The sequence below is a fragment of the Parus major genome, chromosome 4, assembly GCF_001522545.3.
Source record: "Parus major isolate Abel chromosome 4, Parus_major1.1, whole genome shotgun sequence".
NCBI lineage: Eukaryota > Metazoa > Chordata > Aves > Passeriformes > Paridae > Parus > Parus major.
This window is the reverse complement of record NC_031771.1, coordinates 59,631,409-59,658,259: the sequence shown is the minus strand read 5'-3', so window position 1 is coordinate 59,658,259 and position 26,851 is coordinate 59,631,409. Positions and strand designations below refer to the sequence as shown.

The window sequence follows — 26,851 nt, the reverse complement described above, 5'->3', positions numbered from 1 at the left end:
AAAGGTGTAAAAAAGAGTGGAAAATCATGGGTGGCATAGGAAAAGTAGTTGGGGTTGACTGCTCACTCTCTCCTTCGGGACAAGAAGTTGACACCATTAATTAAAGATAGCTGGAGCCAGGAGCAAAACAAACAGGAGAGCACGATGGTTCATGTGGGAGGTGAGTCTGTCTGTGGGATGCCTCACCACTGAGTGCTGTGGATGCAAGAAATTTGCATGTCCTGGAGGGAAAGTGGACAAGTATTTGGAAAAGAGAGCCACTGGGGATTGTTGAGACAAGCCACACCAGGTTCAGGAAATCTAAAAATACCTGGAGTCTGGGAGAATGTAATCAGGGAATGTCTGATACGTTTCCCTGTGCTGCTCGTTGGTAGATTTCCATGCATGGCCACTGCTGGAAACATTATTGGGTTTGATAAACCCATGTTCTGAACTTCTCCTGTGAAGAGATGTGAGGGTGGGCAGTGCTTTTCCCTGGCTTTGGGACTGTGGGTGTCCTCTTGGCACAGGGAGCTGTGTTACCTTTCCCTTGGTGTCAAGGGCTCCCTGGCTGCAGTATCTGCTGGTGCTGGGTGCCTGCCCTGGGCACTGGGAGCATTCCCTGATGGCTCTGGCCACGCTCTGCCGAGAGCTGCCACTGCTGAGGTTGTCCAGGCAGCTCCTGGAATGAGTGGGAATGAGGAACTGCCTGACTGGTTTGGTGCCTCTCTGTCCCTGCCCTCCCTCGCTGCTCTTCCTGTTACCTGGTATGTCTTTTTGTCACATCACATCACAAAATAATAACTAAGGAGGGAGTTTTGCTCTGTGATGAGACTGGTTGATGTTAGGGAATGAATAAGCTTTATTGAATGAACTGGATTGATATTTCTAGAGCATAATCACAGGACACATACAGCACAAATTGATGGCATTTGCAAATTGTTTCTGATTCTCTCTCATGCTTAAACTGCTGGGATTTTGGGCAGGAGTTTGTACCACCTAATTTCACTGTCCTCATGCATTTTCCTGTCCAGTGAAACTTAAGAAAGTAAAAAGAGTAAGTGAGAACTTTTGCTAGATGCTTTCTATTTATTTACTACTGGTTTGTATTCACCATTAAATCATTAAAACAATTCACTAGGACTTCTAAAACTTAAAAAAAAAATTTAAAAAGCCCATCCACAACTTCACTATGGGCAAAGGAACTGCTGAGGGATGATATTTAAGGATTGTTTTTGGGCAGAAAGTGCATGCGTTTTTTTTTCTGAAAATGCACAGATACTGTGGGTCTGTCTGGAGAGTAGGTGTGGTATTGAAAATTATGAGAGTAATGTTTCACTTGGAACATGATCCTCGTAAATGCCAATGCTTTGCTTACTCACAAGAACTCACAAGAGTTTTGGTAGGATGAGATAGGTTGCACAATATGCATACATACGATTGTAATCACACCGAGACACGTACATACATGCCAGGAACTGCAAGAAAATTTCTGTGAGTCTTACGTGTTTTAACAGTATTTTTTTTAAAAGTATTTTTAGATTATATTTTAATTATTTTTAGTAGAGATTGGTGACTTGGTTCATTCAGGTGACATGCTCATCAAAGGGGAAAGGATTAAAAAAGGGAATACTTTGTCTGAGAAAGCAGTGTTGACTCAATGCTTAAACAAGTTTGGACAAACCTTTACGACAGAGTCCTGTAGGCCCTCAGCGAGTGTATTTTACATTAGCAGATTCCTCAGCAGGGCTGTTGTCTTTACAGAAGCTTTATTGTTAGGCAGGACCTGCCTAAACACCATTTTGAAAGCTGCCTGTTCCTTTTGATGAGAAGATACAGAACCAGTACTGAGGGCGGGGAATGTGCTGGGGAGGGAGGAGAATGGGAGAGGTGTTGATAGGGCAGCAGACAGAGGAGGCTTATTTTTGTACTGGACTCTGGAAGAAGTAAATATGTGTTCAGCAAGAGCATAATAATAATAAAGTTGAAGGACTGTTTCTTAACAATGAGATATTAAACCATTTATACATGGAGAAAACTTTTACTGATAGTCAAGTGTCTGTAAGTATAAAGTTTTGTTTGTCTAAAGCAAGCAGAAAACAGGAATATGATTTAACGAGTAGTCTTCTGAGCTAAGAAATCTTGCAGTGAAATTTGATAAATTATGCTTCTAAGGATTCAATGAGGTTTTAAAGAGACAAAGTTCGTAAGTATAAGTATTTACGTTGACTTTCTATAGAAGCTCTGCTATAAAATTAAGAACGCATGATTTTTATAGCCATGTTTAAAATTCTTTAGCAGCATTGTATTGCTTTTAAAATGAGTGTAGTAGATACACAGATATTTCTCTAATTTTTAAAATAAAACTTTCAGTTAATTTTTACTATACTTGCATGTGTTTCCGTAAAGAAAAATGTCGTTACAGATATGTTACCTTTTAATTGTTACAGTGCTTTTTAAAAAGTTGTGCAGCTAAAGGAATTTTTCTTCTTCCAGCTGGACTTTTATCCAATAAAACAGAATCCAGATGGTGTGAGTTATTAAAATAACTGAAAATAAATGAAAAGTATTTATAGAATGCAAAATTTGAGGTGTAGAGACTTAGGTCAGTTCAGGCTTCTTGTTGCTCAGTAAACACTTTTTTTGCAAGTAAGCATCCTAGCTGTATTATCAAGTTTTGACATTGTAGTCTTATTCTTTCTGTGAATATATCTCAGAATGAAATTGTGTTAAATGCTAGTATGGTAAATATGTAAGTAAGTATGGCATCAAAATTTTAATGTTTTAAAATCAGGAGGGAAGTAAATAGTTGCAAAGCATGGGAAGATATATGCTTTATTTACTTAAAATATAGTAGTTTTCATGCTCACTTTTACGTTGATTTCCTTAAAATCTTTTAATTTTTAGGGCTACATCAGTAGTTGGAAATTCAGAAGTGACTAAATGTATTTCAGTGATCTGTCACTTAATCATATCCTCTTTAATATGCAGTTTAATTTTTGATTACTGTTGGACTGCAAGTTACCTTCCATCTGGATGTGCAGGTTAAGCTGTTGCTTAATAATGTTTTTATTAGTGGACAGAATTCAGTTGTCTTAATATGCTGATCGACAGAAGGGGAAAATAAAACCAAGAATTGTTCACAAACGTTTTTACAAAAGTACATTTTTTAAATTTTCATTTTTCAATCCTGTAGAATTATTTTTCAAACCTTACAATATGGCTCATAGAACCAGATTTTTTTTTGTCTTTTGAGTGGATTTCTGGATGGCAAATTTTGAACTTAGCACTAGAAAACGTGCGCAGGAGTCTGAGCAGTGCTGCAGACAGCAGAGGGCACTCGGAACAGTCGTTTGCATCGTTCCCTTTGCTTCACGGGATTTACTCTAGGGGAAGTCTCAGCGTCTGACAAGGCAGCTTGTACTTCAGTTATTTATACACCAGCAAGTTCCAGCTAGTTTGGCTTCAAAATATTTTTGTTAATATTGCATTGGAATAGAAAGGACTCTTCAAAATTCACAGAGGGAATCCACAATGTTGTAAATGAGAGAATCTTTCCTCTTCTCGTCAATAGCACATATTGGGGTCTGTTTATTGTTGATTAGCTGACAAATCATTGACAGAAATATATTTAGACAGATTACAGAAAATTTGGAGAATTGGAGGAAAAACCATTTTATTTTATGGCAGAGTTTTCTTAATTTATGTGTAGGCTTTTTGATGCTCCTGCTTTTTAGTTCAGTAACCGGAGTCAGTGGGCTAAATCGTATTCTTAACATGTGGCTGTCATGCAAGTAGTTGTTACTTTAAGGTATCCTTAAAAAAAACAATACTTGATGAGATTTAAGATTTTTGGTGGTTCATTCTGCCAATGTCTCATTTAGTTTAGTACTCTGTGTGACGAGGAGCTGGTCCAGGGGATTGTCTCTTTCTGGTTGCCTGGTGGTTTTTGTGTGTGTTTTCTTCTTTAGGAGTCAGGGATATAATAAATCCTATTAATCTTTTGGCAAGTTAAAACTTATCCAAGCTCCTTGTCATTCTGTCTTTCTCTTCAGCTTCTTCTGCTCTGAAAACAAATGTACAAAAGCAAATATGAGCAGGAAGTGGAGGGAGGGTAGGAGAGAAAAACAGATCAACCCTATCTGGGGTCGCTACCCCTTCCCACAGTTTAGCTCCTAAGCAGATGGATGTGGGTTTACAAATGTCGTCTTTGGTGTATCTGAATAAGGCTTTTAAAGCTGTTGTACCATATTTTAACACTTTCCATTAATAGCTTTGCAAATTAGCATTCCTTCTGCTTTTGACCTTTGACCTCTGAGTTGCCTGCTCGATTTACAAATATGCTACACAAAATCACAAGATTTTATATCTGTAGCTGCTGAAATAAGCTGTGAAAATGTAGAGGGATATGAATTTTTTAAAGGGCTTTCAGTGCCACATGACACTTCATAACCATGATCATTAACTGCTGCTGTCTAATTGCTAGAGCTTATTTTTCAGCGTTAGTAGAGTCGCTGTATGGAAAATGCATGGATGTGTAATGCTTAGTTCAGTGAAACAAAATCAACAGTTCTGAATGTCTGTTTAAATGAAGGGATTATTAACTTTACAATGCCGAGTGTGAGTGCCTAGAATGTGTAAAACATTGCCCACCCACAGTGTTCCCAACAACGTTCACTCAGTTGCTCCAGCGAGCTGCTGGTCTTGCAGCTACATCCCACTGTTGCATGGGGGGTTATTTTTCTCTTATTCCTTCTTATGGCTAGCATTCTCACCTGTTAAAATTGTGTGAGTACTTTTGGTCTTTCTAGGGTGATTCCTGGAGAATTTAGGTTGAGTGTTAAGTGTAAGTGCTATTGATAAAAGTCCTGTTTTGTGTTACCCTGAAGGGGTGTTCACAGGAAAGTTCTTTCAAGCATTTCTGATCCATTTGTGACTTTTGCTCATCCATTGTAAGGAATATTGTACTCCAGATTATTTGTAATAGTGTTCCTAATTGGCTAAAGTATTGACAATGAAAATACATTCTGCATCCCACTTGGTTTAGTGTCAAACAAGATGCAGTATTTAAACAGCTCTGGCATTTTTTTCTTTGTAAAGTTCCACATTTTGAATACTTATCCACACACAGTAAAATTTTTCCTCTGTACAAGTACCGTAGGGCACTTGCTTCTGAAATCCTAGAATAATGGAGGGTGTCATTTGTAATTTTTAAAACACATTTCTTCCTCTCTACCCACCCATTTGTTTCCATTGCATTTTGTCATGATGTTAAATGCTTGTAGGAGCATTAAGAACTGCAGTGGTATGTCTATTCAAACAAGTAATCAATCAAAACACTAACTGTCCATCACAGCATTTGCCTTATGCCTCTAAAATTCTAGTTAGAATAGGCTTCATCTGCAAGTGAATTAAATTTCTTCCCTGATCACTCTAAATTAAATTGAGAAGATTGAGTTTTTCTGTTAACCAAGTCTCTTCATTGTAAATACAAAATGGGAAGATGTGCAGGTTTTTACATACTGGCTGTAGCAAGTCAATCTCACCATGAAATTTGGAATAAAGGCTCTTCTCCTTCCTCATTTTCTTTAAGTTCCAAGTAACATTAGCCTTCTTCACAGGGTTGTTTGTATATTAGGGGCTCAGTGTAGGAACTGTATGGATGTGGGGGTTCCACATGCACTGAACAAGGGAGAAAGTTCCTCTTTCCTAAATGACTACTAGCACGTCCACCTAGGGCTTAAGGACATCCCACTACCATAAAAATGCCCAATAATCACTCCTGGATTGCAATTCTGGTGTTTATTTTTAGCAGAAAATTGTGTTCTGATTGCTTTAAAAATAACAGCAGTGAATGATTTAGGTACTGTCACTGTTGTGGACAGCAGTAAACTTCCTGAAATGCTCTGCCTTCCATATAGAGTCTCTTGAAGACACCGCTGTCACAGGCAAGTGAATTGCACTTCCCTCTTTCATTTCAAGGAGCCGATTTTGCTCTCTGTTCCTGAGGCTCTGTGCACAGAACTCTCTTGACATCAGCTGAGCACAGGTTCAGGTCGTGAGGGAGGAAGGGCAGAATAGCAGTTGGTTTCTGAAAGAAGGATTTTGTCTTTAGTGACAAGAGGCTACTTCTAGGTTTAATGAAATGCTCCAAGTCTCCTTGTATTGCGGATTTTTACGTGCAGTTTATAGTGTTAACCACTGAAAAGTTAAGCAGAATGGACTATTTGAGGTCCTATTTTGTTCTGGCTTGCATTATGTAAACCTCTGAAAATAGTAATTTACTATGTAAATGTTTCTCTAACTAATGTTAGGGTGATTAACTAGTGTTTTTTTGGAAACTGTCTTGGAAATCTGTTTTATTGAATACAGGACTACCATACGGTTCAGTGTCATTTTATTTTCCTGATTTGTTATAGGAAACGTTCTCAAATACAATCAGCATGATTTATATAAAATGATCAAGCTTTTCTGGTGAGAGATAATTGAGATCTAATCTGAATCCCTGACGAACCACAGCTTCCTGCATTGGCCTGTTGCTATTGGTAACATAAAGGGAGTAAAATAGAACTTCATACGAAATGCCTTTAAACTTTACTGGCATGTACAGGCATGGAACAGCGTTGAATTTTTTAGTTTAATCTTTGAGAAGCCGACGTGTTAAGGAAATGCTTTTTCCATATTAAGTGAAGATGAATTTAGGAAGAGTACTGCTAGGAAAAATAACTGCTGTTTCTTACGAGGAGCGGGTAAGTGATATGAATTATATTTAGCCAAAGCAAGGCATTGTTGCAGTGAGAAATTAGAATAGGCTATTGTTATTGGAAAGAAATTAGAGAAGCATGGTATCAGCTTCAGAATGCTTTTTGCTTAGCCTTTAAGCTCTTTTACTTTAAAGTATGTGAGTTAAAATTCCTTTGTAAATGCAAACGTTGGGTTTTATTCTTAGAGATAAGTAATATTGTTATAGCAGCTAACACTGAGATTTTGATATGTATTTGTGAACTATGCCCAGTGTGTATAAAGCTAAAAAACCAGTATGTTTATAATTTGTGCCTATTATTTAATTATGTGCAATGTATTTTGTATATATTTTCTGTACCATTATATCAATATTACATCTTTAGGTAAGACTGTATATATTTTGTATATATCTTTATAAAAATAATTTTAGGGATGATTTGGCACTTAAGGCATTGTGTTTATATGTGATAGGATTGGTTTTGTTTGGGGTAAAAAGTTGAACATTTATTTCTTACAGAAATTCCAAATGTCACATCATTTATTCTTCATATATTTTTTTTAATAGATTCAAATATTTGACAAAATTATACTGAATGTATTCAGTAAAGTTATTGTACTGTAGCTATACAGTATGTTTTTCTTCAGAACTCTTACTTATAGAATGCTTTTGTGTTAGCTGTTATAAATGCAGTTTGGTGGTAGAGAATTGAAAAGTGAAATTGTGTAATAGTCCTCCTTTAAGTGGCATTCTGGAGGGGCACTCTTCTCAAAGAATTCTAAATCATGAAATTAATTGCAATATTTTGAAATGGGGATAAGAAACCTGTAATGTTATGCTACTTTTTAGGTGATAAGTACATTTCAGATTATTTATTAGAAGGAAAAGCTAGCAATAATTGACAAGTAATATGGCTTTATTTTTTCTTTAAAAATGTTAGAACTGTGTATACCATATTTTGAAGTATGATCTCCCTCTCCTCCCTGAGACCACTGGAGTTCATGGCATGAGCTATGTTGATGCTGTAATATATTTAAAAATACATATGCATCTTGTAAATCCTGCAGTAATGTGACTGAAGACCTTGGGATCTGCTCATAATTCCTACCTTGGCAAAAGGAGAAGTTGCTTCAGGTGATTTAAGAAGTAGTTTGAACAAAACTAGATGCAGGCAGGCGGTCAACTGAGTGATAGGCTTTCCCTGAGATAAGTGACAGAATGTTTGAAAGTTGACTCTTTGTATTCAGCCTGTAAATCTTCAGAACACAGCAGATTTCCCAGCGTTATCCTCAATACTGAAATCATAGGAGAAAATTGATTTAGAAGGTGGTGGAGCTAGGTGTGCTATTCAAACCTGAAATGCTTATTTACAGGGACTTCATAAAAAAGTGTGTGAAGTGATGTTGTACTGGGTGAGTAACAGACTCTGGCAGCACTCAGAATCCTTTGGATGCAGCAAGAAGTGAGTGCCTGTATTGCAAAAAAGTGTGCTTTGGAAAGCCAACAGAGAGGTCATTTTTAATCCCTTTTATTCTGAATCTTTCTGGATGCCTGGGAAAAGAATAGACATTTCTATTTAGTCTGTGATTCTGTCATTGTTAGAATAGGAGAGAGAAATACATCTTCACTCTCCTCACAAATTTTACCCTCTGTGTCTCAGGAGGAGTGGGAAACAGAGATGTCTTTTTTGACTCAGGAAAGCACTCACCCCCACTGTAATGGCACGGATGATTTCATGTTGCTCCATTTTATTTCAAAGGCCTGGCATTTCCCAGTATGTGTCACCCCTGCCAGTATCCCCCTCTTTCCCTTTGTTCTCCTCTGGAATTTGAGCATGACTTCGACTTGAGTGACAAACCTTGAGGTGGAGAAAAAGGACATTTTTGTATTGTGTTACCTGGGTAGTTGTATACATGGGTTTATTTGCTCAATATAATATCTGGGCTGTAGGTAGGGTATTTTTTGGTTTTCTGCATGATGTTGTTATGCCAGAATTGGACAGCACCTAGTAGTGACTAGGGACCTGCTCCATGTAAAATGGAGCATGAAAGATGGAACTAAGTGGATAAGAGTTTGTCACTTGAAAGATGTCATCAGACAAGCTTCATGCAGAAGTGCACACATCCAGCAGGCTATAGGCCATGAAAGCTAAAAGATATAGCCTGTTTCAAACTTGTCAACTTTCAGCCTTATGAATTATTCTCCTCTATGCCCTCTCTCCATTTGTACCTTGTTGTTGGTGCAAGGTACTGTGTTGTCTACTTCTGTTCTGGAAAATAAGTTAGGTACTCACAAAGTAGTTTTCTCCCTGATAATTATTGTAAGCTTAAACTATTTTAGATTTATTGGTAGCAGATCCTGAACACAGCATCAAAAGCTCGTGGGTCCTTCTGGTTCAAAGAGAGATGATGCAAAGGGAATTTGAATATGTTTGCTCTTATTCAGAACTTTATGCTATCAAATATGTGCTGAAGCATTTGCCACTTTATGGAGACCTAGAACATCTTTTATGCTGTTTGGTAAGTGGGAAGCCACTTTTCAGCTTGCTGGCCCTGGCACTGAGCATCTCTCTCAAATCACAAAGATCAAGATCCTGCCCTGAGGTCCCTGGAGCAGAGTTGCATCCCCCAACGTTGCAGGATGTGTGTGAGTGTTTGTGACTCAGCTGCTAGTCCAGCTAGGTGAGCAAGCAGAGTTCCCATGAAGAGATATACTGGAAGGCATTTTATCTTTCCTAAACTAGATTTATTTTTTGTATTTTAGTAATTTGTTACCATCAGACTCCTGGCATATACCATGGGCTTTTTCCTAAACCAATTTGGTAGCTGGGGTAATTTGAAGAACCAATTTCAGTTCTTACCTGGTTGTGAAAGATTTGATGGTTTCATACAATTAGATTTTATCTCTGGATGATAGCTCATGTGTACATTCACAACATACATGTTCTGTTGTTTGGAACTGAACATTAAATACTTTAAAAAAAAAAAAAAAAAATCATCACATTAACAGGCACAGAGTCATGCCCTGACTTTTCTCCTCTTTCAGAAATGGCTGCCTACAGGAGCTGTTCAATTTTATAGCTTTCTGATACATATGTTTTTCAATAGGTGGTTCTTAATATGTGTGTAGTGTTAAATTTCATCAAATAATCAAACTTTTCATGTGTAGTAGATCAAATTTTGTCCTGAAGAGCCTCCACTGATGGGAAACATGAGTGCTGAAGAACAAAAAACAGCCCCCAACATAAAGTGAATTTTTAAAATGAGATCATCATAGTATTTAAAAAAATCTGGTCTTGCAACTTATACCTTTCAAAGACAAATCTAGACAAGTTTCAGCTGAACAGTTTAGAAGAGAAACTTCTTTGTCTGAATGTGGACTGCATGCAATTTCTGACAGGTTTATACTGAAATTTCTAAGTATTCAGAAACATAGTTTGAACATATTATTGTGAATTCTTACACAGTAATTACAAGCTTTAGTTTTTCAGTTTTATTGAATTAGGTGGATTTAGTTACACAAGTGCATTGAAAGAAATGTCCTTAAAATAGATTTTATTCTGTGATCTATAGAAATAAACAGAAAATGTTTGGAACATGATAAGTATATTTAGTGACTCTTTAATGTAAAATATATTCCTCCTATAGGTGCTTTTCTAAAATCTTCTAACACATAAATTACTAAGGCCTTGCTTTGAGAGACTTTAAGATGCTGGTACATGTAATGTAGCATGCAGTAGACAAAGCATTTAAAATAAACATGCAAAACCAACTCGTGGTGTGTTCTGTTCTCTGCATTAACTTATGCTAAATGGATTGAGATAAAACTTTGTGTCCACTAATGATTGAACTTTTCTATGAAATTGCACTGTTTTCACTGTAAAATTATATTTTTTGATTGTTAACTTCCCAGTTTTTGACAGAAGTAGTATGAATATTCTTTCTGCTGTCATGAAAATCCTATTAATTTTGCTTCATACCTTTCAAAACCATGAAGAATTGTACTTGGTGTTTGAATCTAGGTTAATGAAAGCTGACAGAATAAATGACCATTCCTGAAATACTGATATTTTGAAAGTACTTAGGTTTTTTTTTTTTTGTCTAATTTGTAAACTGATACTATTACTTTACTTTGAGTCATCCTTTACTTCATTCTTTGGAAATGACATTGAAATTGTTTATTCATTAATACTGTACAGCAATGTGACTAAGAAATTCTAAGCAATCACATTTATTAACCACATTTCAGTAATGCAAATTAAATTTTCTAAATTACAAACATGAATTAAGTTATGGCTTCTGGAAGGATAAGATGATCACTAGGCTTGTGCAAAATAGAAATAGAAAAGATGTCCTAAGCCCCACTGAAGGACTGTAACCAGAACTATGTTTTTAAAGCCTGAAACAAAGCTATTAAAGGGAGATGCTTGGATATACTTTTCATTACATTATTATGCTTTACAGATCCAGAAGCATTTATGTAGTTAAGCAAGAAGTGTCACCATTTTTTCATTTCCAAAGTCTTTTTCATGAGAGGTGTATTTGTGTTTATCTGAGCCAGCACCAGGGAAATGATGTCAATAGAGGTTAGTTGAGACTTTGAAAGTCCCAGAATACTTGTGGCAAAGACTAGATCAGGTCCTCTCCTGGTGATGGGGATGGTGAGGCCACAGCAGTTTGTAACAAGTTCTTCAGAGAGTGTTAACAGCAGTGTGAGAGCCTGCAGTGAGAGAGAGGAAGAAAGGAGAAGGTATTACCAAATGTTTTTGTGAATTTTGAAGAAGAGTGGGAGTGTTTGTTGCCAAGGCTGAAAAATACAGACTATGAAGAGGTAGCTGTTAGCTTCAATTGTGTATGTATTTGTGCTTTTCTTCTGTTTCTGACCGTGAAGAGGTTGTAGATACTGTAGGGCATTCTTTCCTAGGTTTTTAATGAGCAGTACAAATGAGGACAGTATTTTTTTTAACTATTCAGAAAGTTCCCTAAATGTTCAAGGACACTTTCAATGATCAAGGAAAGATTGGCCAAACTGAAGTAAAAATACTTTCTATTAGTCATTAAAAAATCAATGCAAACTTATATATAAAAATCACTCTTCTTCCAGACTTCACTTAGCTGAGTGTCAAGGTTCAAGCATTGGAGTACCTATTTGGGAAATGGTCAGTACTTGGATTTAATGAGGTGTTAGATGCCTTGAGGTATTTTATGGTCAGAGTTGAGAAGTTTAGGGTAGATAAGCACATAAACTTCGACATTTCACTAGAATACTAATTGTCCTTGAGAATCTGATGTACAATACAGGTAGATGTGGTGAGGTGTTCTTACTTACTGGAAGTTAAGTTCTGGTTTATTGCAGGCACTCTGAACTGAACTTCCTGTTGTTTCTGTGACAATCGGAAGTGACCGTCAGGGAAAGTTTTTAGAATCACCTGATTGAAGAAACAGAAAAATGAGTTTCCATTTTAATGCCATGTATCTCCAAATACTGTAGCAAATTAAAGTGCGTGAGGTATTGTTTTAATTCATGTTGTTTTCCATGCTTCTTCCAGTAAATATTAGTGGTATCAAACTCCTGGACAGTAGTGGTTGAGAGGCCTGGGGCAAATTTCATGCTGGGGAGAAAAAAACCTGTGAGAAATAACAGCTGGCTTCTTTAGGTTTTCCTCTCTAATATTATCTGTTATTAATTAGATGATACAAGTAGCTAACACTACAAATACTAAGTGAAGCTCAGAGATTTCTGATACTTGCTATGAAACTTCAGTAACCCTTCTTTTTTTCTTTTTTATTGCAGTCAGCAACTGTTTCTGATGGAGGTAAGCTGAAGCTTGTTTTTATTTTATAATGAAAAATAATCAATTTTCCACATTAAGCAACATGGTATGTGGTAAATTATGTGATATATTACAAGATGTACGTCCAAGGTGGTGCAGAACTCTGTGGCTGCTTTGGGAACCGTGCCAGTGAAAATATTGAAGGATTGTGTTCACAAAGTTTCCCTGGTTTATTTGCATAATATTTTTTTTATGGTACATTTATATATGCACATTTTTTATTATTACTAGGCTTCTTCATTCATAATAATAGAGGCAGAGCTAGTAGACTTCTGTGTAATTGGATGGTAGATAAAATCTCATTCTCTGTTTCATTGTCCTTTACAAACCTTGTTTGCTTTTAAAGAGATGCTCTAGCTTCTAAGTTGTAAGCTATGTTGATACATTTGTTGAGGTTGAACTTTTTAAAATGTGATCCTTTTTGAGAAGGGGGTAAGTAATTTCATATTTCCAAAATCCCAGCATGGAGCTTTTGTGCTTCTGGAGTACTTCTAAGTAAATTCCTCTTTATTGCACATAAGCTGGCTTGTTTGGATTTTAATATGCCTTTAATGTTTTAAAGGATGTCCACTCTTTGTTAAACATTAGAAGATGATTTCTCTGAAATTTTGAAGTTAATTGAAACAGTTTTAAAAGGCTTCCTTAATGGAATAAAGGAATTTGTATAGGGTAGGGTATACAGGAGATGGCTTTTCTCCTTGTCTTCTCTGTCAGGAGTTGGTTCACTTAATCCAGCAGAGAAACTCACGTATTTTTGCATTTGCTGTTTTTTGACAACATTACAAGACATATTTATTAAATAGAAAGGGCAGAAGGGAACAAGCTGTGTTGCCATAATCAATGCAGTGAAATTGGAAAAAAAATATTTGGAATTGTAAGGATAATTTTTTTATACTGCATGCAAATGTAAATGCAAATTAGCAATACTATTTACAAAACTTCTTCATATCTGAATTTCTGATTCCTTGTAAGACTAAAACTGCACTCGAGAAAAACATTACTGTTTTGGTCCTTCTGCTGGAGCCACTTTCCAGTGGCTGACTTTGTCAGGTATTTTCCTTTTCTACTGCTGACACAGTCTAATGCTTTACTGTACTTCTGTCTGGATGAGAAGGTAGACTCTGCGTTGTCTTGTCTGCAAAGTGGCAAAACAACAAACCAGAAAATAGTAGTGTTTATTCTGCTTTCTATTTCTAAAACATAGCATGTATTTTCCTGGGAAAAATACGTATTTTTTCCTCCCAACATGTTACCAGCTTGATGTAAAAATCAAAGCAGACCACAGACTTTCTGATTGTGCATGTAGTTGTTGAGGACCAAAAATTTGATTGATTTTTTTTTTATAAAGTAAAATGCAATGTACTTTTGTCTTGTCTCTACAAGGGTTCTTGTTCTTTGTTAATGAAAGTTATTTTGTTGTATATCCAGACTTGGAAATCCCTGTGATAGTACTCATACAATAATTATTTCAAGATTTATATCCTTCCAGCTGAAAATTAATTTTAAAAGTTCTACTTATTTTTTGTTCTTCTAATATGACTTGTGTCTTATTCCAAATCTGTAGGTAACTGTTTTCACAATTAATTCTATACAGTGTTTTGAACTCATGAAATCTATGGGCCATGTAAGTTTACTGAAGTGAAAGAACAGCCAAGAGGTTATGTGCAATTTTCTGCTGAGTTGTATTCCCTATTTTTTCAGCTAGTTCAGAATTTAACATGAACTCTCTCTTCATTGTTAAATGCTACTTAAGAAGGGGTATAATTTGTGTAAAAAGTAGTAGTTGAACTATATTGAATAATATTGAATCAATGCTTAAATAACCAGATAGTGAATTGGAAAAATAGGAGCCAGAGAGACTGTAACCAGAAAAAGTGAGATTAAATAAATTTCTAATTCAGTTTGAGCTGCATTGAAGTTCTGATTCATGAGTGAATTACATTTTCTAGCATTTACTTTCATTGAGTATGGCACAGCACTGAAATTTTTTCAGTTTTCCTTAATCTCACTAACATGCAAATAGACCCACAGACTTCAACATTTGAGAGTATGTCTAGTTTGGAGAAAATTTCACCAGTGAAACCATTAGTACAGCACTGCATACTTCCCTTCCTAGACTAAACCTTTATCATCACAGAATGATTTAGGTTGTTCCCAAAACCCCCCTGCCATCCAACCTGGCCTTGGCACTTCCAGGGATGGGACATCTCCAGCTTCTCTGGGGAGCCTGTTCCAGTGCTATCATCACTGTCAGAGTGAAAAATTTCTTATATCTAATCTAAATCTACTCTCCTTTGGTTGAAAGCTATTACCCTTTGTCTGCTCTTGTCAGAAGTCCCTCTCCAGATCTCTTGTAGCCCTCTTTAGGTACTGGAAGGTGCTCTAATCCAGGACCTTCTCTTCAACTTGGTATTATTAATTAATATTAGTATTTCTATGTATAACTAGATACTATAAATACTGCTGTTAAGCTTTAGTTTGGGAAGGAAATTCATGTGTAAGAAGCAATTATGTGTTTATATACATCTCTTCAGTATGGTGGAAGGCACAACAGTTCTTTGTACATTTTCTTTCCAAAGTTGATGAAGATTTATGTCACATGGCTTTTATTATGTTGGACCCCAGCCCTGGAAGCCATCTACCCCTTGTTGTGTTTTTTATATTTTACATACTAACTTGTGCAAGGCTGGGATGTTCTTATCAGCCAGAACTCTGCACTTGGGCATTGCAAGAGAGCTAACGTGTAAATTAATGTTGTTTCCAGATGCGCTGACCAGTGGCAGCTCTTAACTGTAATTGATTTGTGTAATGAATTGCAGACAATCAGAATGCAAACTGTAATAATGCTTAGATGTAAGATTACTGCCGTAGATCAACTAATCTGCAGCACCTCTGCTCTAGGAGTAGCAGGAACCATTTTATGTTACTACAGCGACCTGTAATTAGCAGGTTTCTCTTACTTCCCACCTGAGAAACTGTCCTTTGCTGCTGACTGTGGGAGCAGTGGGAGTGTGTACACAGCATGCATGTTTTGAGCACTGTGCCATCTGAATTGTCACAGGGATGATCAATAGTCCCCAGCTAATGTCTGACTTGGCTATTTATACCTGGAAGGCACTTTAGAAAGGGAAAACCTTAAGGTCAAAGGATCTATAACAGAAGTACCATCATCATTCGTCTCCCAGACAGAGGTGGTGAGGTATCTGAGCTAGTGAGAATGTCTGAGTCAGTTCTCACTTGCTATTCCCTGCAGAGATCAGTTCCACAAAGCTGAAGTCTGTTATTTCCAAATACTTCAGCCTAGCAGGTACTATATGCACATATTTTTTCCTAAGATACTACTTTGCTGTAGTTTCTGCTGATTTTTGCTTTTAGTGTTCATCACTTAGAAAGAATTTTCATAAGGAAAAGTGTTCCTAAAGACATTTCTGAAAGGAATCTGATGTTTGCAGTAATAAATAATGTAAAACTGTGTTTTAAAAAGTAACCAAGGAAGGTAAGGCAAAAAATTCGCAATGAAGTGCAAAATAAAGCAAAACACTGTTTATGCTTTTTACACTATAAATACAGATGGATTATTTCCTCTAACAGGTATATGACTTATTTGACAGTTCTGCTGGTGGAGCGTAGCTCACTGTAGCTGTGTTCCACTGTAGCATAAATAATTCAAGTTCCTTTAGCAGCAGTGGCAAAAGGTCTTCTCTTTAAATTATTTATGTAGCATTTTATAATGCTTTGTGTTAAGTATACTATTGCTTCCCTCTGCTTGGAGCCACGAGGGTAAGGAATCAATTTGTTTAGAATGGTGTTAGAAGCTCCCAGGAATTGCTGTGGGGAAATGTGTTAGCTTCCCTCATCCCAAAGTTGCAGAGGAACAATGTGCTGTACAGTCAGAGTAATCTACACCCAATGGGTTCCAGGACGTTTCAGCTGAACTTGGTATGGATTCAGAAGGATGGCTTTCAGTGAAGGGCTTGAAGTATTTGATTAAGTGGCACCACAGTGGTTCTTATCAGCTTTATCCAGGTAATGTGTTTAGTGATTAACTAGAATATCTTAATTATATGATTGTTTGTGTTCCGATGATTAGGGGGAATGTGCTTAGCTTCTCACAACAATAAGAAGTATTTGTAGGCTGAAAAATGTATACAAAATGCATACAAAAGAGCCTTTCTTTATTGTATTCAGGCTTATGGCTTTATATTATCTAAACCAAAAGTTCCGAATTTATCTTGTCCTGAATACTTTCAAGATTTAGTTGGTTAAATGCCTGTATTTCCTTACATAATACTGTTTTTGTAAAATGAATAAAACCAAGACCCTCTATGGAATGTGTAAACATAAAAAGTGGAAAATACTGGGGTTTGGGATTTTTTAGGTCCCATTCTGTATCAGTTCTGTATTTCCGAATGATAATGAAGGAAACTGAATGAGTTTGCACTCAAAGTAGTTTTTCCTCACTAGGCATGGTTGCTATCAAGCAGAACAAAAATAAAGTTAGGTCCCTGGGATTTGAAATGTTTGAGCAAGGAGCCTCCTTTCACAGGTGATACAAGAGAAGTCGGTGGTTCTGACAGCGATGACAAAGGAAGGCAGGCATTTGGAAACGTCCCAGCACGGCTGGACTCCATGTTGTCCAGGCAGAGCTGGGATTTTTCTCATTAAACTCTGCCATCCTGAGATTCCCAATTGCTCCTTTTCTTTTTAAAATACTTTACGAGGGGTTGGAGGAGTCCACTTTGCACTTGCACACCAGCCCTGTGGTGAGAACATTTGAGGGAAGGAGCCAGGGCTCTCTGTTTCCTCTGATGATCACAGAGGGCTCATTAGATGAAATATGTGACCCAGTTGGAGAGTTTCTCCAGTCCTGCTTTCCAAGGTGGGCTGTGTGTACCTGCGAATGCATGAGCTGTGAGAGTCAGGAAACCTGATGCTGGATCTTACATTGGAAACATTCCTCTGCAAGAGCAGTGGAGCAGGCGTTATGCCTTATGCAGTCTTCATTTAAGTGTGATTTGGATGAATTGGGTACTAATGTCAGTGTTGGGGGGTGTTTTTCCTTCCATCTGACTTTCTTTTTCTCCAGTTCCAAATGGTGTATCTGCACTAGGCTGTAACTGTTTTAATTGCAACTGATGATCTGGGTGGTAAAAGAAACCAGAATAATGAAGCCTTTTCTGGCAAACAACATTTTCTGTATTGTTTTCAGCTTGACAGGTACCAGAGCAGAAAGCTTTACAGATTTTAAAAGCAAACCAACTGCATTTTTTCATTAAGGGAAATCAAGGCTGTGCCAGGGTTAAGTATAAATTAAAATAGTTATTTTTGAAAAAATCTGAATTACTTAAATTAAATCTACCAGAACAGAGACAGTTTACTGGGAATGAGTAATCCCTTAATGTTGTGTTAACACATTGGAGAACCCGTGCCAGTAGCACCTTGGTTGTTGGAAATAGAGTCTTATTTTGGTTCATTTGTTTTCATGGGATCTCCAGAGTCGGGAGTGTATCAGAGGAGGGAGAAGCCAGTGCAGTTTAGAGGAGTGTGACTCTGAGGAGCTGGAGAGAGCAGGCAGCTGGTAGCAATTAAAGGTAGTTAGCAGTTACCCAGCGGTGTAAACACTGGGGGCTGTAATTGCAGTTTGGTTTCCCTGCTGCCACTGGGAGGGAGGTGATGCTGACTGGCTGATGATTGCTGTGCCTGCCACTTCCCAATCCCTCCTGAGTCCTAAGGCACTGGGACTCCAGGATCCAGTTGAGCCCTTGGTGTGGCTCCTCCCTAATTTCTGACAGCCAAGTAGGTTTCAGGGATTTGGCATGTGGCATGAGTTTGCCTTTCTGACTTTGCCTGAAAGGAACAAGGAAATTTTCATCATTCCTCACTGGAGAACGCTGGGGATTGAACCCTCCAGGAGTAAGGCAGTATCTGAAACTGCTCCAGATCTATCAAGAAGTGGGTGTCTATTTATATCCTGGACTGTAAAATAGAACATATCCACCTGCAGAGTAAAAGCAAAATACTTCAGATAATAAATTTAGATATCATTCTCTTCAGATTCACATTAACTTCTTTCACAATAGTTTCACTGTGGTGACAGGTATTCTCTAATGAAGTTAATAGTTGACTTGCTTATGCTCTTTCATATGTTTTAAAGGAAAAAGTGAATAAATATTTGTATAAGAAAATTTGGCATTATTTGCTGAGTGGTTGTAATTAGCTTTGATTAATATGATGATTAGGTGAAGAAAATTATTTGTATAGTGAATTGCTACTAGTGCCCTTACATATTATCATTGTTGAAAATACAAAGTTACATTTTGTTCTTCCCTCATCTAATTTTGTATCTTTGTCTTACTTATTTTTGTCTTAAAAAATAGCTTTGCTTACAGAAACTCAGAATAGTTAACTGTTACATCTTAGTGAATATTTCTGAGCTAAGAAGATGTTTAAAAATGAAGTTTCAGGACTCTTAAATTTTTTCTCTTATCTTTACAAATATATTTATTACTTTTTCCAATGCTTGTAGTTGTTTTTAAATGGTGTATTTTTTCAAAGCTCTTACTTCTAGGGAGGAACAGTAATGTTTTGTAACATGAAGTTTGTAAATGCAAAGTGCTTTCAAATACTTCCAACATGACAGGAGACCTTGGGAGATCGTATAAAGTAGGGTTTTTTGGTGAAATTACTCACTGCTTTAGTTAGTCAAAGTGATTAACTGAGGAAAATAATAAAAATGTCCCTGTGAAGTGTAGTCCATTTCTGACTGGTTGTGAATTCAGTTTTCTCGAACAGATTGTCACATCTCTAGTGAGCTGCATACTTGCTTTTCCATTTGGCATAAAATTGCTGAATATACCATCTATTTAATTTGAGGGTATTATTTTCTCACATCTGTTACTGCAAATTTTTCAAATAATTGAATGTCTGTGATTTTTTTCATCCCTTCATCAAAGAATCTCATTCAGTTTGACATCCCTCTATGAGCATGCAACCTGTCCTGCTTAAAGTAGGGAGATCAGACCAGGTAGCTCAGGCTTTAGTTGTGTCTCCACAATGAATTGAGCCTTACATCACCTCTGTGAAGTGTGAGTGGTGAGTGCAGCATTACCAGTTTTACATTTGTACACAAATTTGTGTACATTTGGGAGGTGGAGGGACCGTCCTGTAAAAGGGCATGCAAGAAGTAAATGACAAATCTGTGAATAGAACCCTGTTGTAAGCAGTTCCCTCTCTTAGAGCAGCCATTTCTTTCCCCTTTTTACTTCTGTGAACAAATGGTCGCTTTGACATTTTTTGTGTGCTTATTTTGTTTACTGACATGACCTGGGGTTTTTACTTGAAATTGTTAGGCTGCTACACAGGGATTTTTTCTGTTTCCCTGAATTCTCCATGGGTTCTTGTTAAATTGCTTCTCAGAATAAAAGATCACTTCTGTTTTTTCAAGATCTAAAGAATTTGGTAATTTCTCATCTTGGAGTCTCCAGATTATTCCAGTATGTTGGCTGGAGTCTGGAAGGGATCCCATAAAAAACCATAATAAATTGAGAATCTATGGTTTGATGTCTTTTACTTCCTGTGGATGAGGAAGGCATCCCTTACTAGCTCACTTTCCTAATGTTCTTTTCCACAATTGACTCCTCTCCTAAATTTTCAATATTAATGGGAATCTTGTATTTCCATGTAAAATTTCACAGATTGCCTGTCTACCAATTGAAGCATATATGAAATTTTGCTGTCTCTTATCATCTAATAGTTTTTTGCCCACATTCTGGTGAACAGTGGATTCTTGAAGGTCAACTTGCCTTGGATAATCTTATGAAGGAGTGCAGTACTTAGTGTGAGGAAATATTAAGAGGAAAATGTATTTTACTTTGTGAAACAAGAAAAATATTTTGTTTTGGGTCTGCGCCTTTTATTTGTGCTAGGGGACTGCTGTTAAGACACTCATTTAATTTTCTTTGCAGTGGAACACGAGAAACTTGAGAGGTGTTTGGGACGTTTTTTTCTATGCAGGTGCTCTTAATAAAAATGGGAGAGGGATATTTAGAAGTCTTCATCACTGTGAACAGGATAAATCAAATAGTGATAAGTGAAAGCAGTGACAAATCAAATAAACAATACTGAAGACTAAAAGTGAATAGTACTTTATTGACAGATTTAATTTCCTTTATTAACAGAGCTGAATAGCACTGAATTGAAAGACTGCATCAGTGAAAACAGCCTCAGTAGCAATGCCAGCCTTCCCAGCGTGCAGAGCTGCCGGCGACTGCGAGAAAGGAGAGTTGCAAGCTGGGCTGTTTCCTTCGAGCGTCTTCTTCAGGATTCTGTTGGTGTTAAATATTTTTCGGTGAGTTTTGAGGGACAATGAGAGGCTTTGCAAAATACCTGATACTACTGTAGTAATTTTCCTGTATTTTCTTTTTTTTTTGTCATCTTGATCCTGTCCTTGCACAGGACAAGAGACAGGAATTCATCCATGCTCTGTTGTTGTCTGAGCATCTTTCTGAGTCTACACAAGTTCACAGTTGAGTAAGAGCTCATAGTAATATTCAGTTGCCATGCATTTCTGCATAGCAGAAGTTTCAGGTAAAAATGGAAGCTATATTTGGCTTCGTCTGGGAACTTTTTAAATGCTTCCCTATTTTGTAATTTTTTTTTTTTGTATCTGTAGCCTTTGTACAAAAAGAAGGAAGTACTTTTGGTAGTTTCCTAAGAGTGGGGCATTATTCACATCTATCTCCTGAAACACTGAAAGCCACAGAGAGGAGTTTTTCAGTGATAAAGTGGCTTATTTTCCTGCAAAAGGTTTTTAGAAATACTTTTTTGGAAGTAATTATGGTAGTTAAGAGCACTGGTTAAAGCTGCAGCTTGAAGGAGTAATGCTGAGTATTTGCAAAGCATAAATACTTTGCAATACATAAATACTGCTCTGCACAGCACATTTATGAAGTTGTAAATATCATCTCTATTTTGCATGCAAGAAAACTGAGGGTATATACTTTTGCTTTGTTGCACTGAGAAGAGAGTATGCTGCTGATTCTAAATGTGTTACACAGGGACAGTTTGTGCTGCCCAAGTAATTTTCACAATGAGAATATAAGAAAACCTGTGGTACAGGAGAGGTAGATTATTGGAATCTGCAGTAACTCAGAAAGACTCTTTTGCTTCATACAAAAGTATTAAGAGATCACAATGGTTAATAAACAGACTTCCATGTTAACTGGTGGGGGAACCCAAAACCCACATTAACATAGAACATCTGTTTGCGGAAACAGAGAAGAGGAAAGCAAAATAATACATCGTGGATATTATGTTCCTTGGTTTAGCAGAGTAGTCTGAGAGTTAATAGCATTTCTGTTTTCATACTGAGGCTTCTTGTCAGGCTGGAAGAAAAATTACAATTCTAATCTGATGTTAGTGTCCACATGACAAATGATGCAGTTCATGGGGCTGCTGCTGGAAGTTCAGTAGCTGACTTAGTTCTAATTACTTGTAAACCTTCAGTGAACTTGTGTACACTTAGGAAATTGCTGCATTAAATTTTTAGCTTCTATGACACTTCAAAACTAACATTATAAGCATAAAACCTAGTTCATATAATTTAAATGAATTTCCAGATTAAAAGGTTAAAGGTACACTTCATTTCAGCAAACCTTAGATATTCTGGAAGTTTTACTTTTCCCTCCATTTTATTCCAATTAGATCTGCTTTTTATAAACACAACAAAATTCTGTGCATGTCTGAAAGAAATACCCACTTTAAAAAACAATTAGGGAATGTTAAAGTTTATGGTGTGCACCACCATTTTTTGGGGGCCCAGGAAATGCCCAGAGCCATTGCTTAGGTTTATTAACCTGGCTGCCATAAGCCTGTGCAGTTACAGATTGCTGCCAGTATGCAGGAACATTGAGGCACCAGCATTCAATTCATGGTTGCATAGCAAGTGTATTGGTGCATTTGGGATCCAGCATCTGCCTTTCCTGAGGACAGCTTTGTCACAGAGCAGGAATTACTCTCTAAGAAGGAGAGACTTTGCATGTTTTGCAAATAACTCGCACTTTGCATAATAGCTGCTGCTTAGAGCAGTCAGCCAGGAGGTGAGGGAGCTGTTTGCAGGTTCCCCCTCCAGGGCTTCAGACCAACCTCTGCAGCTTTCCAGCTGTGGGTGAAGCTGCCTGGCTGCCTGATGTTCCAGCTGGGGCACTGCTCAGCCCTCCTGGGGAAGCTGAGCTGTTGCTATGCCCAAATCCTGTGGCACTTGGAAGGAAGTGGGAGATGGACTCTAGGTTCACAGGGAATGTGCCAAGGGGGAAGTAGGCAGCTGTGTTCCAGTTCTTGCTCACTAATTCGATTCTCTTTTAATATGTAATTACATGTAAAGTGCAGAAATGTTCCCCTGACTGTTCTCTGGATTGTCTTTTATGCATTTGGTGTCTCAGCTTATGTATCTGAAGGACTTTAAAATCAGAGCTTGCTTGGGCATTTAGATTCCCTGTATTGTAGTTTATCTCAATTGCTTTCTTGCAGCTGGACTCCCTAAATTCTATTTAAGTCTGAAAAACACAAATAAACTTAAGTTTGTTTCTGTGGAGGTTCGTCTTGCACAGCTTTCTGAGGCTGCTTCGTATGATAAGGAAGCTTCACTGATACCCTTGTGATGACTGAATGAAGGTTGTGGTGGATCAAGTGTTTTAGTTTTTATATCTTTATTTTCCCCCGATGGTTAAAATGCTTTTAAAATGCTGAGAGAATATTGAATTATACAGATTTGAATATGAGACAATCTGTGCTTGTAGAGTTTTCCAGCTGAATCAGTCCCAGTGTTCATTTGGACTTTAGGATGCTGTAATATAAATATCCTGATTATTGCATGTTGTACTGGGAGATATTTTTTTTTCCTCTCAGTGAGTGTTTTCCAAAGAGAAACCATGTAACCACAGCTAACACATCGAACAGTGATAAAAGATTTTCCTTTTATAGTTGCCATGTGATACAGAAAGACATTGTAATGAATCCAGAATTGATTATGGGCACTTCTTGATAAACATCTACTCTGTTATATCAGCAGAACTACAATTAAAGACAGCTTACTGTGTCACTTTTAAATCTAGTTTACAAACTATTTAAATTTTTTAGAAGTTTATTCATCAGTTTTTACAGTACTTAGAATGACATTTCAAACTTTTGCTTGCAAAAGATTTGATTGTAACTTGATGCATTCTTCTCAGTTATATACATTTAAAAAGACACAAGAGGGAGGGGGAACACCAGGTATGTATTGGACATACATTGATTTTTACTTTAGAAGAAAACTGGACTGTGAGACAGATTGAAAACTCACCTTTATGAAAACTTTCCAAGCATTAGAAATATGTTGTTTAAGCTGGCAAGTAACTTTTCTTTGAGACATTTATTTATTTTCTTATTTTTCCCCCTAGGAATTTCTACGGAAAGAATTTAGTGAAGAAAATATTTTATTTTGGCAGGCCTGTGAATATTTTAACCATGTACCTGCACATGATAAAAAAGAAGTAAGTCAATGTCGTATTTCAGTACCATGTGTTGCCTCTTCAGAAATTATTTCAAGATTATTGAAATTAATGGAGCTGTGCTTGGTCTGTGTACTGTGACATCACCAAAATAGGGTCGGATGACTTAAATTTAAGATGCTGGATATGTTTAAACTACAGCAAAGTGCAGAGTCTGTAGCTTGCAGTGTCTGTAAGAGCAATGTAAGGTGTCCTGGATGTTGGAAATGGCCAGCAGTGGTAGCCCAGTGTATGGAAGTGCAGAGCAAGTAAATTGAACATGTCAAGGAGAGGCTCCCTGCACTCTTTCAGCTGCCTCCACCAGCCAAGGTTGTATTTCTAAATAACTTAGATTATCTGCTGCTCAAAGGGTAGGGCTCTCATGTTTGTTTACAAATTATGAGAATCTCTATCTCATCCTTTTGAGGGAATCCTACATTGGTCAGGCAGTTTGGGTGGATTTTGAACTTTGTACAGGTTGGCAAAACTTCTGTCTACACCACAGCCAAATCTAGTCAGATTTATGTGGTGGAAACAGTTTAATCTTCCAAGTCTCTCGTAATTCTTTTGTGTACTAATGAGGTCTTTTTCCTTCTACTTTTGTCTTCAAACAATGTATTTTCTGAACACCACTCTTAAGGGCTGTGGGCTCAGCTTGGTGGGTTTTTCATTATTTTCATGATGTGGGTATTTCAAAGTAAACAAATTAAAAATCAGTGGTTTTGACTGTACATATTCATATATATACTTACCTTTTTCTCACTTCTAGAAATTGAATCTTAGAGGATGTATTTAAATAGCTACATATGTTATGTAAAAGGTCTAAAATCTAAAAAAATCTACTCTCCTTTTTAAAAAATACCTGCTGTGCTTCACTGCTTGATTATTTTAACTTTTATTTGGAGGACAACTTTTATTGTTTAAGAAATATTTCATGAATATTTGTAATCTTAAAGGAAAAACCCTATTTATGGGCCCAAAACTGGCAAAACCTGATATATGAAAAATACATATATGAAAGATTCAGGAATGGCTATCTGTTTTTGGGTGGAATATATCAGTGTAAGAAATGCCTAGCTAAAAACACAGTTTTAAAACCAACATACATTTAGCATTTCTTTTCTGTAGCTTTCTTACAGGGCTCGGGAGATCTTCAGTAAGTTCTTGTGTAGCAAAGCTACAACCCCAGTTAATATTGACAGCCAGGCACAGCTGGCAGATGATATTCTCAATTCTCCCCATCCAGATATGTTCAAGGAACAGCAACTTCAGGTAACCATAGTAACCATGAATGCTCTATGTTTGTCTGTTATCTTTTCCTTTATGATCTATAAAAATAGTTTTACATACTGTATATTTTAGACTGTTGGAAGAATAGAAAAAAGGCTACTTGACTGTTTTTCTGTTATGTGTGGAGAAAATTGTCATTAAACTAAAAAATAATCTGAAAAGTCCTATTATTGAAATGAGGGTTTAGTGCAAGTAAATAATTCCATATGTTGCAGCACCATTGCATAGAGTGTTTGCATATGGCTGTTTTTCTTTTCTTTGGTGGATATTGGGTACACAAATAGTGTCTAATTTTGGTTTTTAAAATGTCAGTTATATTAAAGGAGTTCTTCTCTTATGCTTTAATACTGCTGTCAGGCAAAGAGATTTTAAAACTGTTGGAGTCTGAAGACCTCTGAAGTGGATGTATTTTATATAATTATTGATAATCAGAACAGTCATGCAACAGCAGGATACCCTTTACATTTCCTGTAGAAATTAAGTTTCTAGCTTTTTTTCTTAAGTTATCTCTTTTGTAACTCTTCCACCCTACCAATTTATTAGTAGAAGTGATTTTGATGCCATCATTTTGAAATCAAGGCCATAGCTTTAATGAACCAGGTCACAATCTCAGTGGGCAATCTGAGCAGCTGGGTATAGTGTCATCCTCCTGCAAAGTGGAGATAGAAAGGTAGGTCTGACTGCTGGTCTGGTAGCTTCCAGCATTATAGCTACTGCTTAGACACCTCCCAAGCCTGAGCCTTCTGTGGGAATTACCAGTCACCACCTTCCCAGACATTTTCTCATACATTTGTCATCCTGGTGTTGTGGAGACTATGCCTGAATTCCTCCTTATCCTCTCCCATTTGTTTGGTGGAGAACAAGGTGTCCTGATGAATCAGGTGACAGGGCTGATGCATGTTTTGCCCCTTTGAAAATGATGTATCCTTAGTTGGAGGGCTCATAATGTGGGAGAAGATGCTCATAAGAAGTCCTGCTGTGGGTCCAGTCCCAGCCACAAGGCCTGTCTGTACCTGACCTGCTTATCTCAAATTGTCAGTGCCTCACTCAGATCCCTCAGTCAGTTCCTTCCACTGAAAAATGAAGTTAAGCAGGATGAGAGTTACTTCTGCTGAGGGACATGGCCTTGGAGCTTGTCTGAGGTGCTGGTGGTGTATTGCCTGGCTGAGGTCAGTGCTGGGAAATCAGCTGCTTGGTGACCCTTAATTTCTTGGTATCAGTGAGTGTCTCTGCAGGTCAGTTTGTGGGTCTTGGTGGATGGCACCACCTTGAGAACACACAGCTGTGGGTTGTGCAGTTACTGCAACACACCCACAGACTCTCAAAGTTCAGCTCATGGTGGTGACACAACCTTAATAAAGCGAAAGCACAATATTTTTTGGATTTGAGCACTGACCACAGAGTGCAAGGGTGTTCCTCTGTGGTGGTTGTTGGATGAGTGTGGTGCTGGGGAATAGGGAATGTTGCTGTAAGGCTGCA

At 37.3% G+C, this 26,851-nt stretch overlaps 1 protein-coding gene across 9 annotated transcripts in view; it reads left to right on the top strand.

Annotated features, from left to right (window-relative positions):
* RGS12 (regulator of G protein signaling 12) overlaps positions 1 to 26,851 on the top strand; it is an 85,116-nt gene that overhangs the window by 29,431 nt on the left and 28,834 nt on the right. For 7 of the 9 annotated variants that reach the window (XM_019006415.2, XM_019006414.2, XM_015625017.3 and 4 more), the window contains exons 4-7: positions 12,515 to 12,536; positions 20,732 to 20,901; positions 23,993 to 24,085; positions 25,211 to 25,354. In XM_019006415.2, coding sequence (XP_018861960.1) covers positions 12,515 to 12,536; positions 20,732 to 20,901; positions 23,993 to 24,085; positions 25,211 to 25,354 — 429 coding nt within the window. Of the gene's footprint in view, positions 1 to 1,907; positions 2,041 to 5,967; positions 6,729 to 12,514; positions 12,537 to 20,731; positions 20,902 to 23,992; positions 24,086 to 25,210; positions 25,355 to 26,851 lie in introns of those variants that run through there. The other 2 variants (XM_015625016.3, XM_015625014.3) reach the window with 2 other exon arrangements.